Below are 16,662 nucleotides of genomic sequence, written 5' to 3'. Positions count from 1 at the left end.
ATTATAGCCCCCCGTCAACAGATTTAGGAAGTGAAAGCTTATAGAAAACTTTTGAGTCTTCTACCGGTGAGTCTTTTTCATAATATATCGAGATCATGCAATCTTGCATCTTCTATCCCCCTCATATTGCAACCCCAAATCGAAAATTCTTGGGCTGAGCGAGCACTATAGTAATGCGCGCAGAACGTGTGATTGTCAAATCTATCTCCCTTGATTTTTCTTCCTCCTTGCTACTTTGGATTGGTACTATGATTGTACTGTTTTAGCTTTTCATACTGGCTAAATATTCAACACCATGAAAATGACCGCATAATACACCTTCATAATCATGATCACGATCGTTACCATTCATATCACCTAAGCCCTCAGCTCTATGTGACACCAGATCAGGTACGGTTTCTGTAGCATTTCATATAGACAGTATCTAGAAAGAATATATGATGTGGTATGATACGGTAGCTATAGCGTTAAAATTCGATCTCAAGTCAGCATTAGGATGAAAGGTAAATAGCCTTTTCGAAATCTCCTCGACGCGAAAAGAAGCTCATAAGCTCCGTTGGTATCACTCGGTAGGTAAATCGATAACGGATACCTGAAGCTGCTACGCTTGAGTACGCCAGCCATTATCTATTCATAATCCAAAGTAATGAATCACAAGTGAAAGACCATGAGAAACTCTACTTTCTCTTACATTACTTATTACTCACCATGTACCGCAGAGACTCACTAGGTTTGCACCACGCTATCGACAGGGAAACTGATAGATACTATGCTATGCTATAGTATGAGAAGTGAGAAAATATAGTTGCTGAACGTATAGTTGTAGAAAGTGCCAGATATATTGCACATTGATATCAATGTAATCTCTATGCCTTTACGAATCTTGAAGGAAATGCTCATGAATTTGTATCTCTATATATTACAACGAAACAGTAGAGGTCTTCAAAACCAATCATCTTCATGATTCCTCTCCTCTATATTCAAGTTTTGATTTAATGATATGAAAAGTTCAATTTGAAGCTTGAAATCTGAAATCTGAAATCTGAAATCTAGAGCTGGAGCTAGAGTTTGAATTAGGCCTCCTCTTCTCTTGTATTAAGTCAACTACCCCACTTTCCGACCACCCCCTGTTTCCGACCACCTAAAAATTCATATTATCTACACTTAAAACTTTAATAACTCAATAACTATTGAACTTCAATGAAATCGCCTGTAGAATCACTTTCTATAGCACTAGAGCTATCATCTACCTCATCTTCACGATCTCCAGCTTCAATTTGTGTACGCCTTATAGCTCTAATCCCTGCGAACTTCGAATTTGGAGATACCACAACCTTTCGCCTTTTTCTAGGTAATGCTTCATCTAATTGATATTCTAGCTTTCTAATCTTATTCTCTGCCTCTAAGAGTTCATAATCCTTAGCATCGAATCCTTTTATAATCTTGCGAAATAGTAATCTTCGTGTTGGCAAATCGATCTCCTTCTCTTGAATCATTATATCTCTATATTTTCTGATATCGGCTCCTTTTTGAGGGGTTTTCCATTGAATAAACGATGAATATATATTCCATTGAAGAATAGGATCATCATCAGATTCAGGATTAAGTGATAAAACCTCTCTATTGCTATTTTCAAGCAAAAGTCGACTCATAAGAGGTTTAGCCATATTTTTGGGCCAAAGACCACTAGCTTGCCACCCAGACTTGATATTTTGAATAGTTAAACCTTCTATTCTAGCCTTCTGATAGCAAGAAAGGAAATTGCGCTTTCCAATTGGTGAGGAATCGGATAATAGACTTAATTTATTAAGTTCGATTCGATATGCACTTTTTAGGGGTGAGAACACAGATAAATCGAGTGGTTGTAGTACGTGTGACGTATGTGGTGGGAGAAGTAAGAGATATATGTTGTTATTAAAGCATTCTAACATAAATGCTGTAGTTTCATGGCTTCCGTGTCCGTCCAAAATGAGGAGTCTTGAATTTTCCGGCTGAATAGGGGTAGTTTGAGGGATATAGATCTTTTTCAGCCATTCTAAAGCTGTAGCATCTGTAGTCCATCCATTTTCTGTAGCGGTAAAGTTCCAACCCTTGAATAGAGTCAAATCTGTTGGAAACCATTGTTGTTGAACTGATTTTCCCTTATATATTACAAGGGGAGTAATGCTTTTTCCATTGGCTGAAATGCATTCTATAAAAGAGGTCCAAATTCGAGATCCAGGTTGCTTTTTTTGAATAAATCTTCGATCAGTGCTTCCTACTACTAGTCCATTAAGACCCTGACCCTCCATTATACCTGCTTCATCCATATTCCATCTGTTGGCCGGCTTAATAGCCTTGATTTCAGGGATTGCGAGGTTCCGGAACCACTTCTTAATAATATCAGATGTAGCACCTGAAACTCGTGCAGAATCGATTTGATGTTGCTTCTTAGTTCCAATATTAGGATGCCTTCGAAAAAAGCTATGTATCCATTTCTTTCCAAGTGAGGGATCCTCCCCTCGTACAATAAGGAGGTGCTCTGCCATCTCTCTGATTTGACGATGTGTAGGGCTAGTACCAAGAGCTTCCTGTACTAATATCCATTCTGCTAGTCGATTCTCCTGAATTGGAGATAACTTTTGAAGTATTTGGGCGCCTTTTTGATGCGAAACTCCACCACATATTCGATCGTGAAGTGTGGTACGTGGAACACCATAATCCAAGCTAGCTCTTCGTATGCTTGCTCCATTTGTAATCGCTCTAAGAGCCTCTGCGATATCTTCTTCAGTATATCTATTCTTCATATCACAATTATAATAATATCAAAATTTCAAATCAATTGATTAAAGCATTGTTGAGTTATTCAAAGTATAAATTTTATAATTACTCAAAGCGGTGTGGTTTTTGAGGTGGTCGAAAAGAGGGGGTGGTCGGAAAGTGGGGTAGTTGACTTATCTACCCCCTCTTAAGCGAACGATTATATTATATCATCTCATCCCATCCCATCTTATATCACATAAAACAGTATCAACACACCATCCCCAATTATCATCTATCCATTATCTATTCATAAACCAATCAACCATTATTCATTACCTAAGCTCCTATATAAACGAATGGAAAATAATATTCAAAGCTTAAAAACAACAAGTCTCCCCACTACATACAACAGCTCAATATCTCAAAATCATGATATAGATTCGCCTGAGACCGTCCTCAAAAGTATCATTCCGCATCTTAGCATCAATGTCATAACGTAGAACTCCTTCGGGACCGTCAGGAATTCGAATTTAAATTTAAATTCAAATCCAAATTTACAATATAGTATCCCATTCCATCTCAGCAGACCGCTATACAAACCCTTCCCTCTATTCATCATTTCTTAAGATAAATCATAAGTTTGAATATATACAAGGAATCTCTCTCCCTCCCTCTCTCTCTCCCTCAAAAACTCAACTCATACAATCCCATCCCCATCCCCATCCCTATCCCCATCCTCTATCTATCCATCCCCCAACCCCTCGATCCCGAAAATTAAACGAATAGATCTCGAAGCAAACAAGACTGCAGACCAGCGCGTGTGCGCCCCATTTTTCCTGAAATCTTTTTTGGTAGAGGCTCAGATGTATGCATGAGTGGATTTGGTCGATTTGGTGGACTGGAGAATCGAGATCGTGTGCTGGGTATGGAGTGCTTGATTTGTGGTGGATTTAGATGGGGGTTTGGATGGGGATTTGGATGGGGCTTGGTTTGGTTGACTAAGGTAGTGGTTCTGATTCCGATTCTTGGCGGGAGAATCACGGGGAAGGGGGTGGGTGGGTGGTGATTTGGTGATGGGGAGGGAGATTGTGAGTTGGGAGGGGGGAGTTTGATGATGATGGTTATGGGTACGTAGACAGATTTATCTGTGAAAGGGAAGATGTGTGTGATGTTCTTGGGACGGTTGGAGATTCAGAAGATGAAAATGAAATTGAAAATGAAAAGATTCATTTGCACAGGTATGATCAAAAAAGACGTTAGCCGTTCATTCAATAGAATAAATAGAACATTCAACATAGCATGAAGAAATTGAATTTGGATATTCGCTTAAAAAAAACTAAATAAGAATCATAATTTTCTTCCTCTCCTCCCCTTTTTGTCCCCAGTTGCCATTTCCCCCCCCTCTCGTTACAATTTCATAACCATCTCATCCCTCATTATTTTCCTCTATCTAAAACTCATCATTGAGGACGTAAAGAGGCATAATATTCTCCCACATACTATCAGTCAACAGAGTTTTGTTTGATCCATCAAAGTTCATCGAGATGATTTGTCCGCGAGGCTGGAATGCATTATCGTAAAGCGGACTCTCCTCTCTGAAACCATACATTCCACTGCTGTACAAAATTCTTCCATCAGCGGACCAAACGGCATGGGCATCATTGGCTCCACCGGTTGTGAGTTGTGTAAGGCTAGTTCCGTTAGGGAAGATAGTGTAAACGTCAAAGGAATCGGTAGCTGTAAGATCATCCCAGTTGATATGGTTGCGGCGGGTGAAGACGATGCGTTCTCCATATGGAGACCAACCAGGAGTGTTGTCCCAGGTATCGGTGAGGTTTGTGACAGTGCCATCAGCCAGATCCAGAATGCGGAGACCGATGCAGTACATAGGAGCAGGGCCACACTCTCTGTAAACGATCTTGGTACCATCGGGTGAGTAAGAAGGGAATCCTGCATTGGAAACACCGGCTTCTCCGAAAGTCAATTGTTCGTAGTAAGAACCGTTAGCTGTTACGCGATAAATCCAACCGGGCTGACTTGATCTTTCGAAAAACCAGCCACCAAGTCCAAAGGTAATCCATTCACCATCGGAAGTCCAAGAAGGTTGGAATGCACCTGCAAGACCAGAGGCAGTGCCAGAGGCTGAGGTTGAGTTTATGGAGAAGACGTCGAAGACCAAATCGAGATCGGTACCGTCTGGGTTCATGGTGACAATAGATGAGTTACCGAGTTGTTTTTGAGTGATGACTAACTTGTTTTGTTTGGAAAGCATGGGGAAGACGTCGGTGAAGCGGTATTCGTAATCGCCGTCCCAACTGTACAAGGGTTTCTCCATTGGAAGGACGGGGTCAAACTCGGGCTTTTCATAGATGGCCAGGGTTCCGTCTGGGGACCAGGCAGGGTTGCGCATATCGCCTAGGATGGTAGTGCAGTTCGCGGCGCCGGTACCGTTGTAGTTGGTGCCAATGTTATCGTCAGTTGAACCCTTGGTATTGAAGCCAACAACATCGGCGGTCACGAACTGGCCATTGACTTTGCATCCAACTCCAGAAGTATGATAAACATAATCGAGTCCGGTAGCAACATCTACGGATGCGATTTGAGTCTCTGCACTGTCGACAGAAGTCACGTGGGCGTTGTAGGTGTTCTCTCTGGTCATCTCATAGAAGATAATTTAGGATCTGTCTAGGCTCCATTTTGGCGATCCAAGAGAGTAACCAGCTTTGGTGACAACTTGGGAGAAGTCGGATCCGTTTGGTCGGATCTTGTAAATGGAAAGTTCCTGGGTGTGTTCCCAACTGGTACCGTTGCTATGTCCGGTCCAGGCGGTATTACGATCGGAGGAGAAAGCAATCCATTCTCCATCAGGTGAGAAAGAAGGACGGAAATGACCATCTGGGAGGGCATTATCACCAGCTGTGGTGGGTGTGTTGGTGAGGTTAAAGGCAACTCCTGTAGTGAGATCCTTAACCCAGAAATTTGCCGTGAAGTTTCCTTGGGTGGATACAAAAGCAAGCGTTGTTCCATTAGACGAAAGTACACCTGCATCTTTGAAAGATGGTGTTTCAACCAAAGATTCCAATCCGGTACCATCAATCTTGACTCTGTAGATATCCGACTGTCCATCTCCGTTACGTTCAGTGGTGAAGATAACGTATTTTCCATCGGGACTGAAATTTCCGTGATAATCGTAAGAAGAGCTACTCCCGAGTAGTGTACGTTCGTTGCTTCCATCTGCATTGGCGATATATAGGATAGATACGGAAGGAGCGATTCTGTTCATGAACATAACACCCTTTTTGCCCGGAGCTGCACCACTGTCAGCACGAGAGAAATGCTCTCTTGGAGTATCAGAGACACTTCGTCCTGCATAAGGACAAGCGCACCTCTTCTCTTGAGCATCATCATATGGAAAAAACACCAGCAATGGCCTGGCCAATGACCATACCAAGGGCAGAAGCTGTAGAGAAAGGCATCTTCCTTACTTGTACTTGACAAAAGCTATGAAAAGTTGATAGTTAAAGAAGGGGATGAGGAAAGGAAGTTCTCCGAGGAGATAAGATCGACTTTATATACCTATCTCAAAGCACGAATACTAATCCACTGTGCATTGTAGGTGTCTTGGCTTTCTTCAAATTATCCAAGCAAAATGTCAGGCGCAGATATTAATACTTCAGACCTGGTTCATTGATGAAATGAAGAGTCCATGGAACGGGCAGAGTATCCACTGCGGGTGTGGTCTCCTCAATAGGCAGTCACAGATTGGGGATAAATGGTTTATTTGATCAATGATTTGATCATCTGATGAAAGAATTGTGGTCAGGATGGACGACTAAGCCATATATTGGTATGAACACTTCTACTTCATCCCATGTAACAGATACAATCGAATGAAGGATCGGGTTATGAATCTATCGAACATCCGAAGATACACGCAGTCTGTAAGGCACAGAGCCAGTGAGATGTTTGTGATAAGACCCTTCAAGAAAATATTAACATCTCTGTTGGCGGAGAAGCGGATGAAAACCCATCGGCAGCTAGTCAAAAGTAGCAAAGCTAGGATTCGCGGCTCCAGGTCCCTCAAGGGTGCCAATTTAATGGACGCAATCAAGAAAGATCAGCAGTTGGAGTTAAAAATTATCAGTGAACGACCTCGGGACCGAAGTCAACTCCTGGTAGATTCCCGTGTATATGACCCACTTTATAGAATCCTCAAGCTCATGTCAATGTCCTATATAGAAGGTGACACTGCAGGTTCATACTGCAACAAACCGTTCAAGATCTAGAACTCGTATCTAGGTTTTGTTTCTGATATCGATATCATATGTATGATACAAGCATGTAAGAAACTCACCGGTGTACCACGACCGTGTCTTGTAGATTGAATACGGATTAGCAAGCATAAATCACTTACCAGATATAGTGATATGCCGCTCGCTGCCTACACAATTTGAAGCTTGCATTTAGATGACGGAAGCGTGTATCCTATGGTTAAAGCATTAGACGTGTTGAAAGATTCGAAATATGGGCTCAAAGAAAGCTCCAACAATCTTAGATATCTTGGCACGTTAAAATAAAGTTAAAGGAGAGAAGACATTAGCGAACTATTCGTAAGAGGTGGGACCGGGAGACGTAAAGCTCCGAATTATCTCAATGTTTCGAAAAATATAATATCATTGGGGTGGAAACTTTGAATATTGCTGAATGGTCTCGGGACCGAAAGGAGGAGAACATTGATATTGTGATAACGTCTGACGTTGCCATAAAAGGATGGGTAATACATGATGCGTAATAGATAATGTGGCAGTTCACCGTCAACAGCACGAGCAGCGTTACATTCGAGTTGACATTTTCTCTTGGTTTAGAAATACCCGACAACTGCAGAAATCTACCTACCTGGGTACAGAGATCTATCCATGTCTTTCATCGAGGTATTCAGTACTGCACAAAGCACATAAGAAAATTCGATGTTGTGTCTGAGGCATCAATAATTTAGCGATGACACGTGATTTTGTTTCTGTACTCTCAGTACTTCAAGATGGATGTGGGGTAATCTCGGAGTTCAGAGAAATTCAAATCGAACAAGCTTCAGGGCCCAGCAAGGTTATACAAAGTAAATACTCGGGACCGCGTGCTTGTCATTTGGGTGATTACATGCCAATATCATGGACTACCGATAAAACAACAGAATAGGCAATGAAACGATGTCTCGGTAGGTTGAACCTTAAAGAAGCATATGAAGATTTGATTTCATTCAAGACCGCTCGGAATAGAAACATTGTAAATAGCTACTCAGATGACTACAACTGGAGACGGCAAAGGAGAGATGAACCGACAGATAAAGCAGATGAATATACAACACATTCTTCGGTACATAGAACTATATCAGTGAAGGGTGTAGACCCAAGTATAAGAGGAAGGTACTAAAATTCATTCTTCTCATCCAAATCGGCTCGCTTCTTCACAATAAGACTTTAAAGGAGAGCAACAATATGCAAGTATCGGAAATTCGAAGGCCAAGAAAGAAAGAAAGACGAGGTGCTGCATATTGAAATCCTAGGAAAAAAGCTAGAAGGATTGACGATGAAGAAAGTCTGGGGGAAACACGGGGATTCTGTTGATCGGCTTACGATAAATACAAATAAATACATATATGCAGGGGGTTCTCTGCACGTAAGGGAGAGAAATGAGGAAGGACACCCTTTTCTGTTTGAGTGACAGTGGCGGCGAAGGATCAGATACGTTATACAAACCAATGTAGATGATTTGTCTATGCTGGCGGGCTTGCTGGCTGACTGAAGGCTGATGTTTCCGCTGATATTTATTCTTGGTTGAGGTAGCTGTGGTTAGACCCTGATAACTTTGTCCTGGGGCTGAGGGTTTGGGATACACAGAGATGACTACCTAGTAGTGAGCATGTCTTTTTGTCTACACAGCTTTGAGAGCGAACTAGGTATCAATGAAACTCTGATGTCCATTGTATATATACAGTAGGAACGAGAATATTGAACAGTCGTGAAAATGTGCCGACTTTAGCATTGAAAATATCTTCATTCTATCATCCTACCGAAAAGGGTGGATGGCTCATTACCATACATATTAACTCCCTGCAGCAATCATCTCGCCTCAATTTTGACCCCCTCTCGAGCCCCTTCTACTGTTATCTAGAATTTTCATTAGACCTTACTAAGAAGTTTCCGTATCGAAAATTCTAATACCATACCTAGCATTCTTTCATATTGGATACGTTGGACAGCCTACTTGACATGTAACTAGAAGAGTTTTCACGCAAGAAGAAAAAAACAATAATGAGCCTCCGACTAAATTTCGCCGTACAGTGCCTACCTATCGAGTCATGATTCGTTCAGTTCACTCCGTACGTGTCACAAGATGGTTGAGTTGGATCTGGCCGGATTGAATTGGGTCAAACCGATTCGGTATGTAGATCGATCTAATAATGTGTTGGTTGTATGAACTATCCAATGCATGAAGGTCGTTGAAGAAAAGGGACCTGTTAGGTTGCTGGTACTGAGGTCGTAGATGTATTCAATTCACTGTAGAGGCTTGGTACCATACTTGTTGTACGTGAGAGGTTCAGACAATTCATTGTAACGATGTGATATTACCTAGTAATACTCACTTACACTGATGATATATCGCATGAGAAAGAATCACACAATTCACCATTGATTGTGTGTGTGTGAGATGTATACATACAATTCTCTCTTTCATGGTGGCAAGCCCCCAAACCCCCAAGCTCGCTGCGCTCGAAATTGTTTGTAGAATATCATTGGTGTATATGGATAGATTTACACATGTACAGACATACAACTAAACATATGTTTTCAAAATAAAAAATCTAAATTCACATGTGCTTATTCAGCAATATAATATCAACCAACAAGATTCAATTACCGCCACACACTTTCTTACGCCACTCAATTGCCTCTCTGCTTCTCACACCGAAAAAGTAAGCTAAGGAATTAAGCGAGAGAAAACCCTTGCAATGATTTTTTATCAGTAATGCCACTTCAGAAAATTAATAAGGGTCCAAAAGTCTTTCTCCCTCTTAGATAAATACATCCTCTGTCTTCTTTGTGTTCTCCGACATATCAAGTTGAGACAAACAAAAAGGACTGGAAAAACAAGTCTTTTCTCAATAACTCAATATAGAAAGGAATAGAAAAATAGAGGGTTTCTTTATCGAAATCTTTCTCTCTCTCTCTCTCTCTCTCTTCTCCGCCACTTTTGCCCACATTATCTGAATTTCTTGCCGAATCATATATCAAGATTACAATATCTTCTCCACTCTTCAACGCACCGATTACTACGGGTAGTTTCGCGCTAAGCAAAAATTTCATTCCCACAAATCCTTATCGACATCTTTCCTCCCCCCTCTTCTTCTCTTCTTTTGCAATGCCTTCTATCGAAACACCATCGAACCCAACAACAACAGGAAAGATGGCTGAAAACAAGAACTCGATCAAGGTCTTAGATGACTTAATGTCGAAGTTGTCTGTTTCGAAAGAGCAGACTGACATTAACGCTGCCACTCACAACCTCGCCATTTTCATTAATGGTAACATCGAGGAGAATGATGCCCCCACCAAGTATGTATTTCCGACTTCAACATTCAAATTTTCATCAAAGAGGAGAGAGGGAATGGAGAGAGTTGAATATTTGTCAGAGACTTCACACTCCAGACGTTCTTTCATTCATCTTTTCATATTCATATGCAATCTTACGGTCGCACCTGAAGTCTTTTTTCTTCAAATTTTCCTCATTCTCAGTTTTACTAACAATGTGTCCTTTGCAGAACTGTCGAGGCTTTGAAGAAGCAATTGGCAAACAAGAAGGATGCAAATGTCAGAGAACGCGCTCTCAATGCCATCCAGGCTATTGCTGAGCATTCTGAAGTCTCTGCTGCCGTCGAGCCTTACCTCATCGTCCTCCTCGGTCCCGTCCTCAACTCCGTTGGTGACAAGATGGTCCCAGTCAAGAACGCCGCACAAGCAGCTGCCTTGGCCATCGTCAAGGCTGTCAACCCAAATGCTGTCAAGGCGATCCTTCCACCTATCATCAAATCCATCCTCGAAGCACAAAAATGGCCCGAAAAGATGACCGGTCTTGACTGTATCGAGGCTCTCGTCGAGTCAGCACCAACTCAACTGGCTCTTAGAGTTCCAGATCTTATCCCAGTCGTTTCCGAATCGATGTGGGATACCAAGCCAGAAGTTAAGAAGAGAGCATACAGCATCATGGAGAAGGTCTGCGGACTTATTGTCAACAAAGATATCGAACGTTTCATTCCAGAATTGATCAAGTGTATCGCCAAGCCAGAAAACGTCCCAGAGACTGTTCACTTGCTCGGTGCTACCACTTTCGTCACCGACGTTCACGAGCCAACCTTGGCTATCATGGTTCCTCTTTTGGATCGTGGTCTCAACGAGCGTGAGACTGCCATCAAGAGAAAGTCCGCTGTCATCATTGACAACATGTGCAAGTTGGTCGAGGACCCCAACATTGTCGCTGCTTTCTTGCCAAAGTTGATGCCAGGTCTCATCAAGAACTACGAGAACTTGGCTGATCCTGAGGCCCGTGAAAAAACCAAGCAAGGTCTCGACACCATCAAGCGTGTCGGTGCTGTAGGCGCTGATGGAAAGATCCCAGAGCCATCAAACGCTGGCCAAGTCTCCACCGTCGAGGCCATCCTGAAGGATATCCTCAGCTCCAACAAGAATGCTCTTAAATTTGAGCCAATCATCACGTATATCGCCGCTATCGCTGGTCAACTTATCGATGAGAAGGATGCCGATTCCCACAGCTGGACTTCCAACCTCAAGCCATTCGTTGTCGCAATCACCGGCGAGAAGGACGCCCAATCAGTTGTCGACAACCTCCGCAAGCGTGCCTCTCCAGGTGCCGAGGCTGAGGACGCCGAAGAAGCTGATGATGAGGAGGGTGAGGATCTCTGCAACTGTACCTTCAACTTGGCATACGGTGCTAAGATTCTTCTCAACCAAACTCATCTCCGTCTCAAGCGTGGTCAACGATATGGTCTTTGCGGTCCTAACGGTTCCGGGAAGTCCACTCTCATGCGTGCCATCAACAACGAGCAAGTTGAGGGTTTCCCAAAGAAGAGTGAAGTTAAGACTGTGTTCGTTGAGCACGATCTCGATTCCGCTGATACTGAGCAAACTACCATTGCCTGGACTATGAAGAAGCTTAAAGAGGTCGGTGTCGAAACTTCCCAAGAAGAAGTCGAGAAGCAATTGTCAGAGTTCGGTTTCACCCCAGAGATGACCAACAACTTGATCACCGCTCTCTCCGGTGGATGGAAGATGAAGTTGGCTCTTTGCCGTGCTGTTTTCGAGGCTCCAGATATTCTCCTTTTAGATGAGCCCACTAACCATTTGGACGTCAAGAACGTCAAGTGGCTCGAAGATTACCTCCAAAACTCTCCATGTACCTCCATCATCGTTTCCCACGATTCCGCTTTCTTGGACAACGTCTGTCAACACATCATCCACTACGAGCGATTCAAGCTCAAGAGATACCGTGGTAACTTGAAGGAGTTCGTCAAGAAGTGCCCACAAGCCAAGTCTTACTACGAGCTTGGTGCTTCCGAGATGGAATTCAAGTTCCCTGAGCCAGGTTTCCTCGAGGGTGTCAAGACTAAGGCTAAGGCTATTGTTCGTGTCAGCAAGATGTCCTTCCAATATGAGGGTACACCCAAGCCACAAATTTCCGATATTTCGTTCCAGTGTTCTCTTGGTTCCCGTATTGCCGTCATTGGTCCTAACGGAGCTGGAAAATCTACTCTTATCAACGTCCTCACTGGTGAACTTATCCCAACTGTTGGTGAGGTCTACACCCACGAGAACATCCGTATCGCCTATATCAAACAACACGCTTTCGCCCATATCGATCATCATCTCGAGAAGACTCCATCTGAATACATTCAATGGCGTTTCCAAACTGGTGAAGATCGTGAAACTATGGACAGAGCCAACAAGATCGTCACTGATGAGGATGAGAAGGCTATGGACAAGATTTACAAGATTGAAGGTACTCAACGTCGTGTTATAGGCATCCACTCCCGTCGTAAGTTCAAGAACTCTTATGAGTATGAATGTTCGTTCGCTCTCGGAGAGAACGTTGGCATGAAGAACGAGAGATGGGTTCCTATGATGACTGCAGACAACGCTTGGATCCCACGTACTGAGATCTTGGCTTCCCATCAAAAGATGGTTGCCGAGGTTGATCAAAAGGAGGCTCTTGCCAGTGGTCAATTCAGACCTTTGGTTAGAAAGGAGATCGAACAGCACTGCGCCAACTTTGGTTTGGATGCTGAGTTGGTTTCTCACTCCCGTATGTTGGGTCTTTCTGGAGGTCAACGTGTCAAGGTCGTTCTTGCTGCTTGCTCATGGCAACGTCCTCATTTGATCGTCCTTGACGAACCTACCAACTACTTGGACCGTGACTCTCTCGGTGCCTTGTCCAAGGCTCTTAAGAGCTTCGAGGGTGGTGTTATCATCATTACTCACAGTGCTGAGTTCACCAAGAACATCACTGAGGAAGTTTGGGCTGTATTGGACGGAAAGATGGTTGCATCCGGACATAATTGGGTACAAGGTCAAGGATCTGGACCTCGCCTTAAGGGAGATGACGCCGAAGAAGAAGAAAAATTCGATGCTGTAAGTTGAAACCACCTCGCTAAATTTGAAGAAACCCCCCCCCCATATGCATTATATAATCATTACATAATCACTAACAAATATTTAGATGGGTAACAAGATTGTCTCCACCAAGAAGAAGGCCAAGCTCTCTTCTGCTGAACTCCGTAAGAAGAAGAAGGACCGCATGGCCCGCCGCAAGAGAGGAGAGGAAGTCTTCAGTGATGAGGATGAATAAATGTTTACGCCATAGATGATTGATGGTGGTTGGTGTTTGTGGATAGACGAAATATTTCAAATGGATGGGCAAGACAAGGAAACTCGGGTCAAAAAGAATTTCAAGTTTTTTTGTTTTTACTTTTCACTTATGGTTTGGCACTTTAATTGGTCGTCATCATTAGTGTATGGTCTCTGGCGTTTATTCGTTTTTACCTCGACTACGAATCTCTTTTTTTACGCAACTGAAATTATGAGTTTCAGTTTAAGACAAAATTTTATTAGTTATCATGTATGTACCGCATATTAGAAGATAGATCGGAAATAGATACTTCGAGATGCACATTCCTGCCATGGTTTGATGATTGGTGATTTCAGGACTTGTGATTACCTAGTAGTGTATGTGTAAACTTCGAACCTGCTCTTGTTCACTTCCAACCATATCCCAGTGTGTTTTTAAAGGACAAGTCAGCACGAGATACCTTGTGGCTCATTCTTACATAACCTTAACACAACCCGAATAAGGTTACAGTGTAGCATCTCAATCACATCTCAATTACATAAGAATGGGATTGTAAAAGAACGAATGATGGAAAGCAGATACAAGAGAGAGGAGAAGATAGGGAAACTGGTGTGCGTTTGAAAACAACGTGTACAATGCACGCCAGGATTGCATGCGGATCGCTCTTCATGATCAAGTTTACGTAGATAATTTTCGAATAATTTTTGATGGAATCTGTCGAGGTGATAATTTGGGACCTGAGTATGTTTGAATGATTCGAAAGCGTTGAATGTTCCACATGGTTTGTGATGAATGATTACAAAGCGTTCAATATCTCATATGATCTGTATGATTCGAATATTTTGGGTGATTGGGAAGCGTCCAATGTCCTGGACATTTTCAATGATTCAGTTGCTTTTGGATGATTTTGAAGCTTTCAATGTTCTATATATTTTGAATGATTTTGAAACTTTTAAAATTCTAAATACTCTGAATGATTGAAATGCTTTCAATTTTTTATATCGTTTGAATAATTCAACTGTGTTCAATATTCTAGATGGTTCAATTGTTCAACTGCTTTGAATTGTTCTAGGATTTACAAAATTCGAAACATTTTGGATGATTTTCAAGTCTTCAATGCTTGAATAATTGAAATGATTTGGATGATTTGAATGATTAAAGTAATTAAGGAGCTTATAATGATTGAAATGCTTTAAATATTTGAATTTAAGTATATTTGACTAATTCGATCTTCATCATGCAGATTATCATCAATGATCCGAGGGGAATTCGAGTTCATTTCTCCTCTTCTATTCCCTATTCCTCCAAAGCAAAAACGTCACATCCACTCCTATCTTCCCTCCTCATTTCCCTTCCCCTTCAAACCTCCTCCCTCGCAAACTGCGCATAATACACCTCCCTCGCCTCCCCCGGCGCCCCCTCAAGCCGTATCGCATCTTCCACCTGTTCCATCTGCAATGCGAGGAAATTGATTTCTCTTTCTCTTTCTCTTTCTCTTTCTCTTTCTCTTTCTCTTTCTCTTTCTCTTTCTCTTTCTCTTTCTCTTTCTCTTTCTCTTTCTCTTTCTCTTTCTCTTTCTCTTTCTCTTTCTCTTTCTCTTTCTCTTTTCTTCATCATCGCTTTCTCGTCATTCTTTTTGTTTTTGTTATCGGTTTTGTTTCTATTTTCCTGCTGCTGCAGGAGAAGGTTTGAAAATAGTTGGATACCAGATGGTAGGGGAAAATCATCAGGATTACGAGTCGAGGCGCGCAGAGAGAGGATGGCGCTGATGTATTGGGTGGGTGTGAGGGGAGAGAAGAGGGGAAGGGGGAGGAGGTGTGGGGGTGGGGGCAGTGGGTATTCCTGAGTTTGAGATGAGGTCTGTGTTGGAGGTGGAGTTAGAGTCGGGGTTGGGATTGCTCATATACTGCGATGGATCTGGAGACTCGGAGTTGAGCAAGTATCGGATGCGAGAATGAGGATGAGGATGAGGAGGTCCATTTCTGCGCAAGCGAATTTTTCTTGCTTGTCTGGGAGGATTGAAGGTGTAGTCGTTGCGGGGTTTGCGAGTATGATATCTCCTCTCTTGGTCCCTCTGGTTATTCCTTTGGGTCTGGGATTCAGAGATGGAGTTTTGATATTGTAGTTCTTGGGTTTCCAGTTCTCTCTGTTCTGACGCAAGAAGAGGAATTTTCTCGAATGTGTTTGTGTCGCTGAGATTTCTATCTTTCAGCTTGGCGAGAAGAGTAGGCGATGTGATGACGCGGAGATCCGGGAGTCCGCGACGGCGTTGGCGGAGGGAGTGAGGGGATATTGAGTTCGGGATTGGGTTTGAGGAGGGGAAGTGGTGGTGCTGGATGTTGGAGTGGGGATTTGAGGGGGTTGGTGGGTAAGTAAGGTGGTCGTTTTCTGGGAGATGGAGATGCGAGGATGTATTGTGTTCGCTTTCTGAATGTGGGGGTTCATTTTCTTCGGTTTGAGAATCTGGGTTGGTAACTGGAGGGTGAAGATGAGGTTGTGTTGCTGTTGCTATTGTCTATTAGTATTCTTCACGTTCATATGTATAGAATCCCCTTTTTGCTCTCATGAAGAACCAAAAATGAAATGAACACATAACATTAAACTCACTCCTCGACTTAAGGTTCAAAGTTCCATCAGTTTCCTCCTCCGTAGCACTCTCATTCATCACTCTCGGATCCGAAAACAAAGTTCCATTTTCATGCAAAGCAACCAGATCAGGAAGACGTGCTCGGCCTGAAAGTTTTGAATATGGGTTTCTCCGGAAGACTTTTGCTCGCGACGCGGAATTGCGAATCTTGGGCATTTTGAGGATTCAATTAGTTGAAAGGTTAGATGGGTAGGGTTGATGGAGTTGTGAGAAGTTACTTGTAGTAATGGTGGAAATAGGGCGGGTAAGTTGTGAGTCGTATTAAATAGGTTCTTGGTATGAGAGATCTGAAAGTCTGATGATGAGTACCGAGAGGTATTGTTATAAACGAAAATATACGGTGCGCTCGAAAGATGATC

General features: G+C 42.6%; 4 protein-coding genes across 4 annotated transcripts; 1 reads left to right on the top strand and 3 right to left on the bottom strand.

The window, feature by feature from the left end:
• Window positions 1–1,187: 1,187 nt before the first annotated feature.
• On the bottom strand, window positions 1,188–2,786 carry EAF01_006412 (uncharacterized protein; the record flags this gene model as incomplete). Its single annotated transcript, XM_038914666.1, has 1 exon — window positions 1,188–2,786. One exon carries the CDS (start codon window positions 2,784–2,786, stop codon window positions 1,188–1,190), a length of 1,599 nt encoding a protein of 532 aa, XP_038769621.1.
• Window positions 2,787–4,192: 1,406 nt separating this feature from the next.
• On the bottom strand, window positions 4,193–6,218 carry EAF01_006411 (uncharacterized protein; the record flags this gene model as incomplete). Its single annotated transcript, XM_038914665.1, has 3 exons — window positions 4,193–5,391; window positions 5,461–6,108; window positions 6,164–6,218. The coding sequence occupies 3 exons, from the start codon at window positions 6,216–6,218 to the stop codon at window positions 4,193–4,195; spliced, it is 1,902 nt and encodes a 633-aa protein (XP_038769620.1).
• Window positions 6,219–10,158: 3,940 nt separating this feature from the next.
• EAF01_006410 (uncharacterized protein) lies at window positions 10,159–13,656 on the top strand (the record flags this gene model as incomplete). Its single annotated transcript, XM_038914664.1, has 3 exons — window positions 10,159–10,352; window positions 10,559–13,439; window positions 13,528–13,656. The coding sequence occupies 3 exons, from the start codon at window positions 10,159–10,161 to the stop codon at window positions 13,654–13,656; spliced, it is 3,204 nt and encodes a 1,067-aa protein (XP_038769619.1).
• A 1,359-nt stretch (window positions 13,657–15,015) lies between these two features.
• EAF01_006409 (uncharacterized protein) lies at window positions 15,016–16,459 on the bottom strand (the record flags this gene model as incomplete). Its single annotated transcript, XM_038914663.1, has 3 exons — window positions 15,016–15,421; window positions 15,564–16,164; window positions 16,264–16,459. 3 exons carry the CDS (start codon window positions 16,457–16,459, stop codon window positions 15,016–15,018), a joined length of 1,203 nt encoding a protein of 400 aa, XP_038769618.1.
• Between the last annotated feature and the right edge of the window lie 203 nt (window positions 16,460–16,662).

The sequence above is a fragment of the Botrytis porri genome (genome assembly GCF_014898465.1).
Source record: "Botrytis porri strain MUCL 3234 chromosome Unknown BPOR_008, whole genome shotgun sequence".
In the NCBI taxonomy this organism is placed as follows: domain Eukaryota; kingdom Fungi; phylum Ascomycota; class Leotiomycetes; order Helotiales; family Sclerotiniaceae; genus Botrytis; species Botrytis porri.
Note: the sequence above shows the minus strand (reverse complement) of the source record. Positions and strands in the feature narration are given on the sequence as shown.